Here is a 16,330-nt window from a genome sequence, read left to right on the forward strand (position 1 = left end):
ATTATGGGGAATTAATTTTACGCGGATCATAACCTGAGTTTTTTCTTTGAATGGAAAAATAAGAGTGCACATGGTCAATATTTATGTTTATAAATATAATTTTTTTAAATTATTAGTTGAAAATGTTGGCTACGAAAACATTTTTTCGTAAAACTAAAAGTGGTAATATTTTTAAAGTAAGTATTTGAAATAAATATTTTAAAAAATTTGAAGTTTATTTCATGAACTCAACAATTTATGAATAATAATTTTTGGTAAATTAAAAAACGTTTGACACTTTTATTTTTAAATAAATAAATAACATATTGATTGTGAGATATTTTTATTTAAAATTTTATCGCAATTATTTGCGAGTACTCACATGTCATAAACTCCACAAGCTGCATCAACATGTTGCCTGTGACATCAAGGGCCAGAAGTAAAAACAAAATAAAATTTATTCGCATAATTATTTTAAATTATTTCCAAAAATCTTCAATTTTTTTATAAAAACTAACAACCTGTCAAACTTTTACTTTCAATATCAATATTAATAATAATAATTTTTTTTAGATTGTAAGAGATCATTACCTACGAGATGACATTTGGTGCGGATCCGAAGCATGTAAATTATGTAGGCCTCGTAAAAAGGACTTAATTCTAGAAGAAGAAACTCCAGGTGTCCAGAGCTCACTAGTTTCTGGGCCGCATTATTTATTACTTGACACTAACGTAGTTCTTGACCAAGTAATAAAAATTTGATAGTATATTGTGTAACTTGGGATGAAACAAAACGACTTCAGACCAGGGTGAAGTTGGCTGACATCACCCGCAATCTGAAATCTTTTTTTTCCTGAGTTATACACTAGATTTTTCATGATTTCGCATTGGAACTTAAAGTTTCAGTGTCAACAGCAATCTGAAACGAGTTGACTGCTGCTAAAATTAATTCGCAGCATTGGTCTGAAATTATTTTATTTCCACTGACTGTAGACACTGAAACTTCAAGTTTCGATGCTGGTATCACAGAAAATAAATTCTATTTACTCTGTTGCAGATAAATATTTTAGAAGAAGATATTCTTTGCAACGTAATAATCCTCCAAACAGTCCTAGAAGAAGTAAAACACCGTAGTTCCAATGTCTACAAAAAACTTAAAGACATTATCGCAGACCCTAAGCGCAAGTTCTACGTTTTTGTCAACGAGCACCACAAGGACACCTTCGTAGAGCGAGTACCTGGAGAAAAAATAAACGACCGCAATGACAGGGCCATCAGGGTGGCCTGTCAATGGTACAAAAGTCACCTGGCGGCCTCGAAAAATATAAATATAAACATTGTTCTGCTCACTGACGACAATGACAACCGGACCAAGGCCCAGGATGACGGGATCCTCGCGTTCACGAGTAATTATTTTTAAAAAATTGCTAGTGTTCGTAAAATAATTTTTAAAATTTATTTTCAGTGGAAGAGTACATTTGTTCAGTAGAAAATTGCGGGTTCCTGGCAGATAAACTGTGCAAAAAAAATTATGTTGTTGATGGTGGTAGAGGTGAACCCTTGTTTCCTTCTCACTTAACCCCTGGTCAGTTGCACGATGGAATTAAAAATGGTAAATTACTTCAGGGAACATTTTTAGCTTCACGTGAAAATTTTTTGGAAGGAAGTGTCAATGTCGAAGGAATGGAAAAATTCGTACGTTTTATTTACGTATTTATTTATTTAGTAATTTTATTATTATTTGTTAACTTATAAATTATTTTTGCAGATATTCGTACAAGGGAGGGTCGGTTTAAATCGAGCAATCGATGGTGACATTGTAGCCATTGAATTATTACCAGAGGAAGAATGGTCGGTGCCAAGTGAATTAATTTTACAAGACGAAGTCGATGAAGAAGATCCAGGTGATACTTTAGAAGAAGAAAAAGAATTAATTGTTGAGCCGACGAAAAAAGTTGAGCGGACGCCAACAGGTAAAATAGTTGGCATCATCAGACGAAAATGGCGACAATATTGTGGGATATTACAGCCAAGTGCTGTCAAAGGAGTAAGATAATAATAATTAATAATAATATCAGTATTGTTATTGATTTCGCGACTGAAACAAACACTGATATTTTTTTAATTTTAGCATATTGGGTATGGATTTTTTTAACAAACTTAAATTTTATTTAACGCAGAATGTGAAGCATCTTTTCGTGCCAGCGGAGAAAAAGATTCCAAAAGTGAGAATCGAGACTCGTCAATCCGAGACTTTGTGCAGTCAGCGAATAATTGTCGCCATTGACTCTTGGCCGAGAAATTCGCGTTATCCGTTGGGACATTTTGTACGTGCCCTGGGTGTCGTCGGTGATAAGGAAACTGAAAACGAAGTACTTTTATTGGAACATGATGTACCGCACAGCAGATTTTCTGACGCCGTTCTTAGTTTTCTTCCAAAGTTACCCTGGATTATTACCGATGAAGTAGGTATTTTTTTTTACAATTCATTCGTTTGAACTTTACTTGCTTGACGCTGATCCCTACACGCGAAAGAGTTGGTATCTATTTTAGAAATAGTATTGATCAATTTGTTTACTTTAAAAATTACCTGCGTAAATCTTCAATACGTTGACGTTGGCGCGTGGGTATCTGAGAAGGTGCAGAATAAGGCACCAGTTCCAATGGAGGTGGGAGTGGGAGTGGTAGCGGGGGCGGGGGCGGTATTGTGTTCTCCGGCAGCTCTAAAGCAGGAAACTGTAGCGCTATCAGTGAATTTTTATTTTTATTTGAAACATTTTTTAGATTCGTCAACTTTCTCGTCACCAAAGTATTTAATTTTTCTAGCGCCAATTGTTTACTCTAAAAATAAATAATTAAATAATTAGTAAATTATGCAGCTGAGAGGAAAGTAGGACTTTCCAACCCGCGGGTATAATTTGCAGCCCGCGAGGGTGACAAACACGCGGATTGAGACGTCCGACATTCCTCTATGGTGCGTTCACGATTTTTCACCAGCTCTGTGCTTGAAAGTTTAAATTTTTGCCTCCGTTTGTGGGCAGAATGGCGCAGAATTTAAACATTCGGTGCAGATATGCCCTGATAGCCACACTCTAAATCCAATTGCTTAGCAAGTTCTGCAGTGAAACACTTACGGCTAACTTAACGACAATTTTCTGGCAAGCCTCGGCTGGATAATACTTGCGTGCAAGTTGATGCAAATCTACTGCCGTCATCTGAATGTAATTTGACAGAAGAACTTGCCGTCAATTTGAACTTAAACTTTAAATCAACTTAACGTCATTGTCTGACGGTTCACTGCGTTTTGGTCCCAAAACATTTCATCCCCGACAACTCATCCCCGACAATTCATCCCCGACAATTCATCCCCGACAATTCATCCCCGCGACGATTCATGACAATGACAACTTACACTTAGACAAATAATACCCGATAATTTACCTGTTGGACAATTGATACTTCAATAAAAATATTAAATACAATAAACCAGCTATAAATATTGTTAATTATGAACATTTTATCAATATAATTTTAATACACACTTTCTCATAACCACATCATTTAGCACCATAGTACATAATCGATCGTTAATAATTATTTACTTTATATTAATAATAAAATATTATCTCTTAATTACTTATTAACATTAATTTTTAGCGATCAATATAGTTAACTAATAAGTATCACAATTGCTTAAGGCACTTATACAAAACAACTGAATATACAAGACAACATAATATCCAGAAGTTGCGATACTTGACTACATTTAAATGATCTTTTAGATAATATCGTTATTATTATTGTAATTATTCTTATTATTATTATTATTATTATTATTGTTGTTGTTTCAATTAAATCATTGGGTTACTAAACTCAAAGTTACATAATATTCGGTTGATGGAAAAAAGTATAGATAATTTTTTTCATGGATTTGATATGCTTGATAATAGTACAAATATTGATTAAAATAAAAAATGATTAGAAATAATTATCAATATAAGGTAGATTGTCATGGTTAAGATGTCATAAGATGAACAGTCGTCGGGATGATTTATCTCACAGATATATTGTCGGGGATTAATTGTCCGAGGATGATTAGTCGTGCGGATGATTTGTCGGGGATGAAATGTTTTGGGACCAAAACGCGTGACACCTTGTCTGACAGTAACACTTGTAGTCAAATTGAATTCAGTTACAGACAATTTACTGTCAACTGTTTGCTCTTCAACACTTTCCTTTAACTTGCCTTCAGAATACGGCAGTAGCTTGTAGTTAATTTACGGATAGGGTGGCTATCAGGGTGGTGAAAAAATATTTTATCAAACCTTAATGTCTGATAAAAATCCCTCCAAAGTTTCTAATTTACGCGTCGACTTGATGGACTCCCATCGCGTGAACATGACAGGATCAAAAGTAGAGACAATTGTCTCCATTTCACGAATTTCTAAAAAAATTTATTATTTTTATCCGGTATTTAATTAAAGTAAAGAAAAAAAATAATTCACCAGCGTCTTTTAATTTTTCTAAGATAATTCCCACGGTTTTTTTTTCCTTATCAATCAACTTCTGCTGCATCTTTTGCTTCTTTATATTTATTCTCACGCTTTGTAGCTCTTTTAACATGCACTCAAGTTCTTGGACACTATTTACAAATTTACTTTCCAATGATCTATTTAAAAATTAATCTCATGAAATTTATTTACTTAATTATTTACTTACAATCTGATACTTACGCAGGATAATAATTTATATAATTAAGATAATTAGTATTTTTTAAAAGGTAATTTATGAACTCTTCCAACTGTTGACTGATTACAGAAATATTTTTTGAAGATATTTTTAATTTAATGTCTTGCTCTGAATCTTTACTTGAATTACCTTCAGTATTTATCGACCCGTTCTATTTAAAAAATAATAATTATTACAATTTTTACCAAATAAATAAAATAAAAAATAATTACAATATTTTGTTTGAGAATTTTTAACTTCGCCATTATCTGATCAATCGCTTTTTCCGACGACCGCTTCAATATTAAATTAAAATTTTTTTTCATTATTTAAATTTATAAACTAAATATAAAATAATTTAAAAATCACTAAAATAACCCATATTCATTTTTGTAATTTAAAATAAAATAATTTTTTCAAACAAAAGAATTTAGACAGCGATTTTATTTTATTTTAACTGTCAACAGGACATTGCATCGAGAGAAGATTTGCGTCATCTCGATATCTGTTCAGTTGACCCTCCAGGATGCACGGACATTGACGACGCACTTCACTGCAGAGATCTAGACAATGGGAACCTGGAAGTGGGCGTTCATATTGCGGATGTTACCCATTTTATACGACCTGGAACTGCTTTGGACAAAGAAGCTGCTTTGAGAGCCACTACTGTTTATCTGGTTGATAAAAGAATTGACATGGTACCGGGTTAGTAAATTTCTTATATATTTTATTTAAATATGAACTATTACCAGCTTACCCAAGTAGCCAAGATGTCTTTTAAGGGGGTATTCTGGTCTAGAGACATGAATTTTAGGTAATTTTTGAAGTGCTGTAAAAAAAAAGCAAGCAATATTTTTAGTATCAATTTTTTTATACATTATTTATTTACATTAGAAGCATAAAAAAAAAAATTAAAAAGTAAAAAAAATTAAAAATTCAGTTAGTTATCAGCTGATGAAGTGGGGAGTCTCAAAAATTTGGTGCGTGACCATACCCACGATCTTAACTCTCCTAGCAATCAGAAATCGAAAAATAAGGAAGATTATCAATCTATAATAATGTCGCAATGTCTGGAACTACGGAAAAGTTGGTAAAAAATTTTTTTACAAAATGGCGACTGCCTAAAGAAAAAAAAAATTTTTGTACCACTTTTTTGGACATTCTTCGATTTTTTAAAAATAGTAAAAATGAAAATTTGGGGATGGCCGTAGTTCCGGACATAGACAAGTCCCTAAAGAAGACTCTCTTAAAATTTCAAGTAAATCGGTTTGGTAGAACTTGAGAAATCACGGGTATCAGATTCAAAAAGACAGTTTCGAGAAAAACGCTTTTAAAGTTTCAAGTAAAATTTTTGCAGTCTAAGTCATAAAATTATATTTTTACCTTACATTTATTCAATCTGCCATTCCTGCTGCATACATCGGACTACATATATATATAGGAACAAAAGGGCTTACTAAGAAATATAGATTCAGGTAGTCGGAGAATCCATTATGTCTTTTGTTCGATTAGTTGCAGCCCAACTGGTTTGGATGCCAGCTCAGCAAAATACTTATTTTTCCGAAAATAATTTGAATTTTGAAAAATCCTCTCGTAGACATATTCTTAAATAGTTAAGCTATGAAAATATGAAAAAAAAAAAATCGATTTTTTTTTATTTCTAGACCAGAATACCCCCTTAAAAGGACAAGACAAATTTTTTTTTCAAAGTCAAGTTTGTTTTTGTAAATAAGTCATACAAATATTGGTCCTAGGAGTCATGTGCATCAAGTGGCAGTGTTACAATTCTACTCACAACATCTCTACTCAAGTGGCAACTCACTTATAATTTTACTCAGCCTCAACTCTACTCACAGTTTTTTTTACTCAGGTTTAACTCTACTCAGTTATATCTTTACTCAGCTTCAACTAAACTCAGCGACAACTTTACTCAACTACAACTTTACTCACAAAGAATTATTTTATCGATAGGCTAAAATACGTGAGTAGAGATGTAGGCAAGTAAAGTTGTCGCTGAGTTTAGTTGAAGCAGAGTAAAGATATAACTGAGTAAAGTTAAACCTGAGTAAAAAAAACTGTGAATAGAGTTGAGGCTGAGTAAAATTATGAATGAGAAGAGATGTTGTGAGTAGAATTGTAACACTGCCTCAAGTCTTTTAAGCAGATATTTTTTCGGTGACACTTTCTGATTATTTTATCAGCATATTGGTGTCTTATCGAGAGGTCAAGAAACAGCCTCAAAACTGTTGTCTTATAAATCTCACAAAGCCAAATTTCTTACTTGGGTATGGGCATTTTCAGACACTCCCCTCCTTCTCTCTACATTTTATAAAAATATTCAATGACCTTGAACTGTCATAACCGTAGTAAAATTTAATTAATTAAAAAAAAGTTTAAGTTTTAATTGAAAAAAGGACAACCTAGATATTGATTTTTAAAAAATTACTTACAGTTTTTACAAATTATTAAGGTAAGAGACCCAGTACCTAATCAGGAAACTAGTACCCGGTCACTCATGTATTTGTATATCTATATTTACTAAATTTTACTAAATATTAGGGTGGGTTGAAAAAAAACTTATTTTTTGTTTTTCTTAGCATGGGGGTAGAATTTGTACCTTATAAAAAAAAAAAAATTTTTAAGAAAAAAAAAATTTTTTTACTCAACATTTTGAGGTGGCCCAATCGTTTTTAAAATAAATAATTGATCAAACGGGGTAGTCCCAACGAAAAAAATTACATGGTGTTCTAGAATCTGTAGGGTGTCCCCTTGAAAGCTAATTGAAAGTCAGGAGTTGAAAAAATTTTTTTCCTATTATTTTTGTAATTTAAGTAAAAAATCCAAAAAATGAAAAGCGTTTTCTTTTGAATTAAATTGAAAGTGAAGTAAAAAAAATCACATTCGACAATTATTAGATGTTTTCCACGATCTTGGACAAAAAAAATTTTTTTTCATTGGAACTACCCCGTTTAATCAATTATTCATTTAAAAAACGAGTGGGCCACCTCAAAATGTTGAGTAAAAAAATTTTTATTTTCTTGAAAAATTTTTTTTTTTTATAAGGTACAAATTCTACCCCCATGCTAAGAAAAACAAAAAAAAAGTTTTTTTTCAACCCACCCTACTAAATATATCTATACAAATATATGAAGTGATCGGGTACTAGTGGTACCTAGTGGTCTTTTACTTTAGTTTAATGAAATTTGGTAAATAAATTTTGGCATACGAAATTTGACATTTTGAATTTAAATATTGACATGAAGATTTTACTAAACTTTATTTTGGCTTAAATAAATATATAATTTAATATTTAAAGGTTTGCTGAGTTCAAATCTCTGTTCACTTCGTGGTAATGAAGAACGATTTGCTTTCTCATGTATTTGGGAAATAGATCACGATGCAAATATCATTAATACCAGATATTGTAAATCAGTTATTAAATCAAGACGAGCAATGACTTACGAAGAAGCTCAATTACTAATTGATGATAAATCACAAAATGATGCACTAGCGGTATCGTTGAGAGGATTAAATAATTTAGCCAAAAAATTAAAAAAACGTCGTCTGGAAAATGGGTATTTATTTATTTATATATTTATCTACTATTTGTACAGTAATCAATATTGATTATAAAATAAATTTACAGAGCGCTCGTATTGGCATCTCCAGAAATAAGATTTCAAGTCGACAATGAAACTCACGATCCGATTGAAGTAGAAGCTAAAAAATTACGCGAAACAAATTCAATGGTAGAGGAGTTTATGTTATTAGCAAATATATCAGTTGCGGGAAAAATTCTCGCGGAATTTCCAGACTGCGCGATGCTGAGAAGGCATCCGGAGCCACCGCAATCAAATTTCGAGCCGCTCGTAAAAGCCGGCAGACATCAAGGCTTCGAAATTAACACGACGAGCGGAAAGGAGTTGGCGCAATCGCTGGAGGCTGCTCACAAAGAAGACAACCCGTACTTTAACACGATGTTGAAAATTTTAGCGACTCGTTGCATGATGCAGGCTGTCTATTTTATAAGCGGGATGGTTCAGCAGCCAGAATTTTTCCACTATGGTCTAGCCTGTCCCATCTACACTCACTTTACATCACCAATTAGAAGGTAATTTTTATTTATTTATTAACTAATAGATTTTTTTTTTAATTTTCAATGTAACAAAATTGACAAAAAAATATTTTTTTATAGATACGCTGATATAGTCGTCCATCGACTACTTGCCGTTTGCATCGGAGCTGACGCAACTTATCCAGATCTACTGGATAAGAAAAAAAATCATGCGTTATGTCATAATTTGAATTATCGTAATCGTATGGCTCAATATGCTGGACGTGCCTCTGTTGCGCTGAATACTCATGTAATTTTTTTATTGTTCATTTTTAGTTAACTAGGAAATAGTATATTGTGTGACAAGGGATGAAACAAATCGATTTCAGACCAGAGTGAAGTTGGCTGACATCACCCGCAGTCTGATCTCGTGTTTTATTCTGAGTTACACACAATATTCTTCATGATTACCTGCATTGAGACAAAGTTTCAGTGTCAGCCAGTCAGAAACGAGTTAATTTAAGACCAACTATTTGCGTAAATTGTCATGCAATTAAAATTAAGCAGAAACTATAAATAATATTTATTATTGACAGTAATTTTTATAAAACTTAATCACAGTCAGAATTGTCATTTACGTAAATAAAATTAATGGTTTGAATTTACTGCTAAATAAATGACAAGTATCAGAGTTTAAATTGAAAGCCTTCAGTCAGCGGGCAGAAACTTCCCAAGGGATGGAAGAAATTTATTTCTGCCTGTTGACTGAAGGCATCACCATTTTCGCGTTTGCTGATATTCTATTGCGGCATGGGATTGAAAGTCGCTTCTTTCGACTGGTTGTAGAGACACTGAAATTTAAAGTTTCGATGCTGGTATCATGAAAATGTAATTTGGTAATTAGTAAATTACATACTCAGGGAGAAAAGTAGTACATTCTGATCAGTGTATAATGTACCATTTAAAAAAATTTTTGATATTTTTTTTTAGTTGTTCTTCCGTGAAAAAATAGAAGATGAAGACGGCTACATATTGTTTGTCCGTAAAAACGCTCTGCAAGTACTAATTCCTAAGTACGGATTAGAAGGGACGTTGTATTTAAACAAAAAAGGTGAAACCTCGGGCGTTAAATTTATTTACAATGAAGAAGAACACACGCAGACTTGTGGTGACGTTGTCTTTAGATCTTTCGATCCCGTTGTTGTACAATTAAGTTTAGACAGATCGAATGTTCAACACGAAAAATTAGTTTTCAAGCTCGTTAAGCCAGAGGTAAATTATTAATTTAATAAACATTCATTTGAGTTTTATAACTTCTTATTTAATTTATTTATCAACAAAAAATTGTCAACAGATTCCTGGGTTTAGTGTTCCCGACGTCAAAAAACGTAAAGTGTCTGATCCTGAGCCAACGCCTGTCGAAGTTCCGGCCAAGAAAAATAAAAAACAGAAGAAGAAGAAAAACAAGAACTGATTTTATTTTATTGTTAATTACCCGCATAATATTATTGTTGTAATTAAAAATAAATAATTATTTTTACAGTGTGAATCATAATTAATACGCGACGAACGAGTGGTAAATGTCAATTTTATGTTATAAATTTATGTATAAAAAACATTTTCCAATAAAAATTGTTTTATACTTCATTACACATTTTTATAAATAATAATTACATGTTACTACTATAAATATTTATTATATGTATATATATATGTATATTCAAGTGTATCAAGTTATTGGGGGTCTGGTGCGGTTTTGGCGTAGCCCAGCTTCTTCAGAGCTCGCTTGATATCAACGAAGACGTTGGCATCTTCAATAGTGCTCGGTATCTGTAATAAAAATTGATTACAATAATTTAATTTATCATCTGACGGATTTGAATTAAAAGTTAATAGATTTACTTTGATAGCTCTTGATCGCGCAATGTCAGCGATTGATTTACGAATTGTTTTTCCTGAACGTGTTCGCGGTAATGCTCGAACTGCAGCAGCGACTTTGAATGAAGCTATCGGCCCAATGAGCTGTCTCATTTTAATTATTAGTTCCTGATTTATTTGCTCTTCATTACTAGTCGCATCTAAAAGTAATAAATTTTTTAAATATGACAAAAAATCTACGCACATAAATGTTATATATATGACAGGGAGCCTCGTAGTTCTACGGATTTATACACAGAAAAAAAGAATTTCTTGGCGCAAGAAATATTTTGCATTATGAATTGAAGACAAAAATTTTTCTTGGCTCAAGAATTTTTTTCTCGCCTAAAAAATTTTTGTCTTGTTCCGAGAAAATTTTTTCTTACCCCAAGAAAAGTTTTGTTTTCACTTTATAATACAAAAAATTTCTTGGGTAAAGTAAAAATTTTCTTAGAACAAGAAAATATTTTTTGCGCCAAGAAATCCTTTTTTTCTGTGTATGAGTTCTAAGTCATTTAATTGAATTATTTATTGTTTTATTGTTACCGTCTCTCATAACATAAAGACACAGTGGAATTTCTCCTTTAGTCGGTTCAGGTACGCCAACAACAGCAGTGTCAACAATATCCGGATGACTCATTACAACATCTTCCAGAGCTGATGTTGATAGTCTATGTCCAGCCACATTTATTATGTCATCATCTCTCGCAGTAACATAAACGTATCCATATTCATCAATATTTCCCGCGTCCATAGTGTCATAGTATCCCTAATAATAATAATTACAAAATATAATTAAGTACTTAAACCAGCAACCAGCGATAATAAAACATATGTAAGTCAGTCACAGACGTACGGGATATTTTGAAAAATAAATATCTTTAAAACGCTCTGGCGCTTTGTACAGCGTGGACATGGTTCCTGGTGGCAGAGGTAATTTTATTGCGATTCTTCCTAATTCGTGAGTCGACGCTTTACTCCCGTCTTCGCGTAAAATTTCAACTGAAATATATTTTTAGATTTTTTTAATTAGCTAACAAACTTGTAGGGCAGAGGTACCGTTTTTGGGACTTTGGGCCAGCTTTGGACTTGAAAATTTTAAATAAAATAATTTGTAAAGAAACGCGACGACTCAAGAGCACAGAGACAACTGTAAGATTTCTTTTAAAGTACGAGACAAATTATTTTTGTTTCAAAGGGGATGAGTCATAAGCAGACTTACGATGGATGGTGTACTTTTTCATAAATTTAATAAATTATTGAATGTCCAAAAATGGTACTTCTGCTTTATTACTGATTTTTATTTATTAAATAGGACAAGAGTTCCAGGTTACCGTTGTACCCAGGGAACGGCATTCCTGTGCAGTGTTTTGGGGGATTTAAGCTGTGGCCGAGGCCGAGACAAGTCGCCGTGATCGCGTGACCTGTTTCCGTTTGCCACCAGTGGTTGAGAATCGGTACTTTGAATACACTTTCTGCCCAAGATTTAGCTTCGTAATCGCAGTGTTCACCAGCGACGAATATTGTTCTTAATCTACAGATAATTATTCAACAAATTTATAAATCTATACTACTTTAGTAAAAAGTATTCTGCCCTGTTTTGACAAAACGACGTATCTCGAGATACGTCGTTTTGTCATAACAGGGCAGTATTAGTCCACTGCGTAATAAATTTTAAAAATAAATAGTAAAATTACGATTTCAGAGAATAATTTCTGCCTAAAATAGTCTCTGGATCAGCGCGACGGAGAACTCTGAAGGCTGTTGGAACCGTGAAGAGAGCATTGACTGCATGTTGCTCAATGATTCTTAAAAAATAAATAAATATAAAGTATCTGACGCGAGAAATAGTAAAAATACACTGTAAAAAGAGCGGTGTTAAAAATGGACTCATTTTAACTCCGCCCGGTGTTAAAATAAAATTACACCGGTGTAGGAGGAGTAATTCACCGGTGTTAAAAATATCGGTGTTAAATCAGGGTAACCGGTGTAAAAGCGGAGTAAAATCGGTGTAAAAGCGGGGTAACCGGTGTAAAAACGGAGTAATATCGGTGTAAAAGCTGGGTAAATTGCGTCCGCTTGGAGTATTAACTTTAAAGATTATAAAACACAAAAAATGTCAGTTCTCTATGAAAATTAATAAAGAATATTATTTATTAACAAGTACAGCGATCGAGTAAGTGAAAATATTCACAAAGTAAAATATTTTAACATCGGTAAAGAATATTTACACCGGCAGCGGTGTTATTTTAACACCGGAGAATTTTTTTTAACACCGGTACAGAATATTTACACCGGCGGCGGCGTAATTTTAACACCGGTCTAGAATATTTACACCGGCAGCGGTGTTATTTTAACACCGGAGAATTTTTTTTAACACCGGTACAGAATATTACACCGGCAGCGGTGTTATTTTAACACCGGAGAATTTTTTTTAACACCGGTACAGAATATTTACACCGGCAGCGGCGTTATTTTAACACCGGTCTAGAATATTTACACCGGCAGCGGCGTTATTTTCACACCGCTTTCGGGGGTAAATTTAACACCGATAATTTTAACACCTACACCGATTGGACTTACCCCGGTGATTTTTTACAGTGTAATAATAGCATACCTAAAGTACTGGCTCGCATTAGGAGTGCGGTCGGGTTTACCCTCGTACATAACGCTGGTTATTCCGTAAAGAAGGGGCGCGTAACAAATGTAAGAGAGTCCGACTACCCACCCAAGGTCCGAGGCCACCCACCACACCGAGTTTTTATCCATCCCATAAATAGTCTTCATTGTCCAGCAGAGAGTCGCTATATGTCCACCTACTGGTCTCTGTATACCTTTTGGTTTATCTGATAAAAATTATCTTAATTAACGAGTTATTAAGTTTAACAAATTAATAAATTAATAATAAAGTATTACCGGTAGTTCCTGATGTATACAAAATATAAAGGGGATCATTAGCTTCAACTGGTACACAAGGATGAGGTAGCGATTGTTCGATCAACTCATCAAAGTCTTCTTGATAACTTTGTAATGGAGCTTCCCACACATTCCGACGCTGGAATATAATACACTTTGGTCTGCGCACTGAGATTAATTCCATCGCTTCTTCGACCATCGTTGTGTATCTTTAAAAAAAATTTTATTTTATTTTTACTGCTGACTTTTATTGTTACGTAGTTTTTTTTTTTTTAAATACTTGATAATCCGAGTAGGCTCGAGTCCGCAGCTAGCGGCGATAATAACTTTTGGCTCCGCGTGATCAATCCGCGTTGCCAATTCATTTGGGGCAAAACCTTTTAAGTAAATAAATTATTTATTCTGATAAATATCGGATAAGAAGTTGTTGTTGTTGGGTTAAGTAGATAATTATAAATTAATTACCGCCAAAAACAACAGAGTGAACTGCGCCGAGACGAGCACTGGCTAGAATAGCGATAATTGTTTCTGGAATGAGGGGCATGTAAATTAAAACACGGTCGCCTTTTTGCACACCCATGTTAGCTAATGCGCCGGCGAGCCGCGATGTTTTTTCCAAGAGTTCATCGTACGTTACTTTCCGTATCGTCGATGTCAACGGGCTGTCGTGAATAAGAGCAACTTTTTTACCATAACCAGCTTTTACATGACGATCTACTGCATTGTGACATGCGTTTATTTCACCACCGACGTACCTGCAATTGAAATATATTACAGTAGAAGATCTTTGACTACGACAGGGGATTCCCTGGAATAGTAATAAAATAAATGGCAGTAAACTGACGCCTCCCGCTTAGTTTTTTTAAAGAAATGGGAGCGATTCGAAGTTAGGGAGTGTGAAAATTAGAGAGATTCTACTCTATACAAAAGTGCTGATAATTAAGTAAATTTATAAAAAATTTAGATAATGAGAAACAGTAACGTGTCATTAAAATATGCACGGAAAAAAATTTTAACTAATTACTGTTAAAAACAGTAATAAAGTGCCCAGAGGTTTAAATTTAAAACAACGATTTTTTGAATCGTTCAGTTCACAAAAATCTATAAGAAATCTACAGAAAATCAGGACTAAAAATTTAATTTTTTCCATCTAAAAAAAGTTTGAAAAATCAAATTTTTTCCACAGTCAGTTCGTTAAGGCGGGAGATATTACCGCTTTCTTTCGGCGTTTAAAAATAAAATTTTATATAATTATTATAAATGAAATTACGGCTGTTTGAATAAATGATGACAGTTACCATTTAGTGAAGGGTTCATTAGAATTATCTATAACTTTATCCCAATATTTGCTCCATTCAACTCCTTCGGCAACTTCGGCCCAAAATTCTTCTGGATTATCTATTGACTTTCGGAATACTTTATCGTATACTTTACTGTAATGTGGATTTTTATTTAATATGTAATCTGAAAATAAATTATAAATAATTAGCAACGAAAATTGGATAAATTAATAATTATTAGCGCCAATAAAATAACTATTAAATTTTAATTCAAATATTAATAGCGCGGTAATTATCTCTCAGCAGCTTTCTCTTCAATTCATTTCCGCACCCTCGTCTCACTTTGTTCTTAATAATTTTTAATGCATAACAAACTTCAGTACAATAATAATATAATTTCTCTAGCCTTTTAACGCCTCTTCCATTTACTATTTGTCTTGTTACGCGTATACATTTACTTTCAACCGACTATAAGTCTAGAGTAATGAGCGTAGAGTTAGAATTGCCTACTTAATGCTCTCCTCACTTTTATAACCGCTTAGCAAAACTTCCTCTTTACATTCGTGACTACATTTCCCTCCAAAAGCTTTTCTTTCCTCCATTTGTTAATTCATAAACTTTTTTTTTCTACAAACCCTCAATCAAAACTTACCACTGTCAGTATCTCTCTTCGCTATTTTCGACCGTACAATTCGAGAGTCAAAGCTTTTGTCGAAATCAGTATCTTTTGAATCCAAAAATTCGGTGTCTGGCATCTTTGATATATATATATATATTTTTTTCTTTCAAATAGCGGCTCTGTATTTAATTAACCAGCCCATTCAGTGAATTTTCTGAAAGACAAAATATTAAGAAAAAAAAAAATGTATATTGTTAATAAATATATAAATATATAAAGCACATTTCACGACACTGATCACTAAATTCACTTTGTTAAAAATGATATATTTTATTTATGAAGAAAAAAAAAATAAAATAAAATATGAAAAGGACGATTGAGTTTAAAACTTTAGCGCTCTATTCACACATTTAAACTCAATTTAATCTGAGCAAGTACACTCATCTTCCTTTGCGTGGGTGGTTCAACAAACCCCGTACGAGCAAGGAATAAAACTATATTGGTTACCTTGTAGTCACGAGTGAGTTAAAAGTTGCTTAAGGATCTGCTCGAGCAAAAACTTATTTTTGACATAAAAAAAAGTTTACAGATTTTTGGAAAGACTCGGAATTAATAGACACAGATATGAACTGCCAGTGACTGAACGGCTAGCTGACTCAACCATTGATGAAAGTTACAAACGAAAGCCTACGGCTTTGTTAAAGTATGCTAATTTATTTTTTAACATTTTTATTGATACTGTTTTAAAGAGAGAGTATCACGTGATGTATTTCCTGGCGACCTTAGATCCCATCAAGTACAATGTTCACTGTATTCATTAACTTTTTACTTAAATAA

At 33.1% G+C, this 16,330-nt stretch overlaps 3 protein-coding genes across 4 annotated transcripts; 1 reads left to right on the forward strand and 2 right to left on the reverse strand.

Moving 5' to 3' along the window:
- Window positions 1–16: 16 nt before the first annotated feature.
- LOC130662952 (exosome complex exonuclease RRP44) lies at window positions 17–10,408 on the forward strand. The gene is made up of 12 exons (XM_057461945.1): window positions 17–176; window positions 553–726; window positions 1,037–1,385; window positions 1,445–1,674; window positions 1,748–2,026; window positions 2,160–2,444; window positions 5,175–5,412; window positions 8,024–8,282; window positions 8,354–8,818; window positions 8,903–9,071; window positions 9,752–10,033; window positions 10,116–10,408. Exons 1-12 carry the CDS (start codon window positions 123–125, stop codon window positions 10,233–10,235), a joined length of 2,904 nt encoding a protein of 967 aa, XP_057317928.1. The 5' UTR covers window positions 17–122; the 3' UTR covers window positions 10,236–10,408.
- On the reverse strand, window positions 1,208–5,096 carry LOC130662959 (arp2/3 complex-activating protein rickA-like). Of its 2 annotated transcripts, none has more exons than XM_057461953.1 (6): window positions 4,941–5,096; window positions 4,713–4,879; window positions 4,485–4,648; window positions 4,305–4,423; window positions 2,570–2,820; window positions 1,208–2,501 (listed from the first exon to the last, which is right to left on the reverse strand). In XM_057461953.1, exons 1-6 carry the CDS (start codon window positions 5,031–5,033, stop codon window positions 2,459–2,461), a joined length of 837 nt encoding a protein of 278 aa, XP_057317936.1. In that variant the 5' UTR covers window positions 5,034–5,096; the 3' UTR covers window positions 1,208–2,458. The 2 variants fall into 2 exon arrangements, with proteins under 2 accessions (XP_057317936.1, XP_057317938.1); XM_057461955.1 differs by having other exon boundaries at window positions 1,208–2,523; window positions 4,941–5,095.
- On the reverse strand, window positions 10,345–16,203 carry LOC130662953 (acyl-CoA synthetase short-chain family member 3, mitochondrial). Its single transcript, XM_057461946.1, has 13 exons — window positions 16,001–16,203; window positions 15,527–15,707; window positions 14,893–15,058; window positions 14,060–14,349; window positions 13,875–13,971; window positions 13,595–13,803; window positions 13,296–13,524; window positions 12,376–12,486; window positions 12,013–12,212; window positions 11,535–11,680; window positions 11,225–11,447; window positions 10,664–10,839; window positions 10,345–10,591 (listed from the first exon to the last, which is right to left on the reverse strand). Exons 2-13 carry the CDS (start codon window positions 15,627–15,629, stop codon window positions 10,496–10,498), a joined length of 2,046 nt encoding a protein of 681 aa, XP_057317929.1. The 5' UTR covers window positions 15,630–15,707; window positions 16,001–16,203; the 3' UTR covers window positions 10,345–10,495.
- Between the last annotated feature and the right edge of the window lie 127 nt (window positions 16,204–16,330).

This window comes from Microplitis mediator, chromosome 2, assembly GCF_029852145.1.
Source record: "Microplitis mediator isolate UGA2020A chromosome 2, iyMicMedi2.1, whole genome shotgun sequence".
Classification (NCBI taxonomy): domain Eukaryota; kingdom Metazoa; phylum Arthropoda; class Insecta; order Hymenoptera; family Braconidae; genus Microplitis; species Microplitis mediator.

Bases quoted from the DNA above. Each gene is read 5' to 3' on its own strand.
- LOC130662959 (XM_057461953.1), bottom strand. From the start codon at position 5,033: ATGAAAAAAAATTTTAATTTAATATTGAAGCGGTCGTCGGAAAAAGCG. The intron at 4,649-4,712 runs GTAAGTATCAGA...ATTTTTAAATAG, and splicing joins TATATAAATTATTATCCTGC to ATCATTGGAAAGTAAATTTG. The intron at 4,424-4,484 runs GTGAATTATTTT...AAATTTTTTTAG, and splicing joins AGAAAAATTAAAAGACGCTG to AAATTCGTGAAATGGAGACA.
- LOC130662952 (XM_057461945.1), top strand. From the start codon at position 123: ATGTTGGCTACGAAAACATTTTTTCGTAAAACTAAAAGTGGTAATATT. The intron at 1,386-1,444 runs GTAATTATTTTT...ATTTATTTTCAG, and splicing joins CGGGATCCTCGCGTTCACGA to TGGAAGAGTACATTTGTTCA. The intron at 5,413-8,023 runs GTTAGTAAATTT...TAATATTTAAAG, and splicing joins AAGAATTGACATGGTACCGG to GTTTGCTGAGTTCAAATCTC.
- LOC130662953 (XM_057461946.1), bottom strand. From the start codon at position 15,629: ATGCCAGACACCGAATTTTTGGATTCAAAAGATACTGATTTCGACAAA. The intron at 12,487-13,295 runs GTATGCTATTAT...TTATTTTTTAAG, and splicing joins AATGCGAGCCAGTACTTTAG to AATCATTGAGCAACATGCAG. The intron at 10,840-11,224 runs GTAACAATAAAA...TATTACTTTTAG, and splicing joins TCTTTATGTTATGAGAGACG to ATGCGACTAGTAATGAAGAG.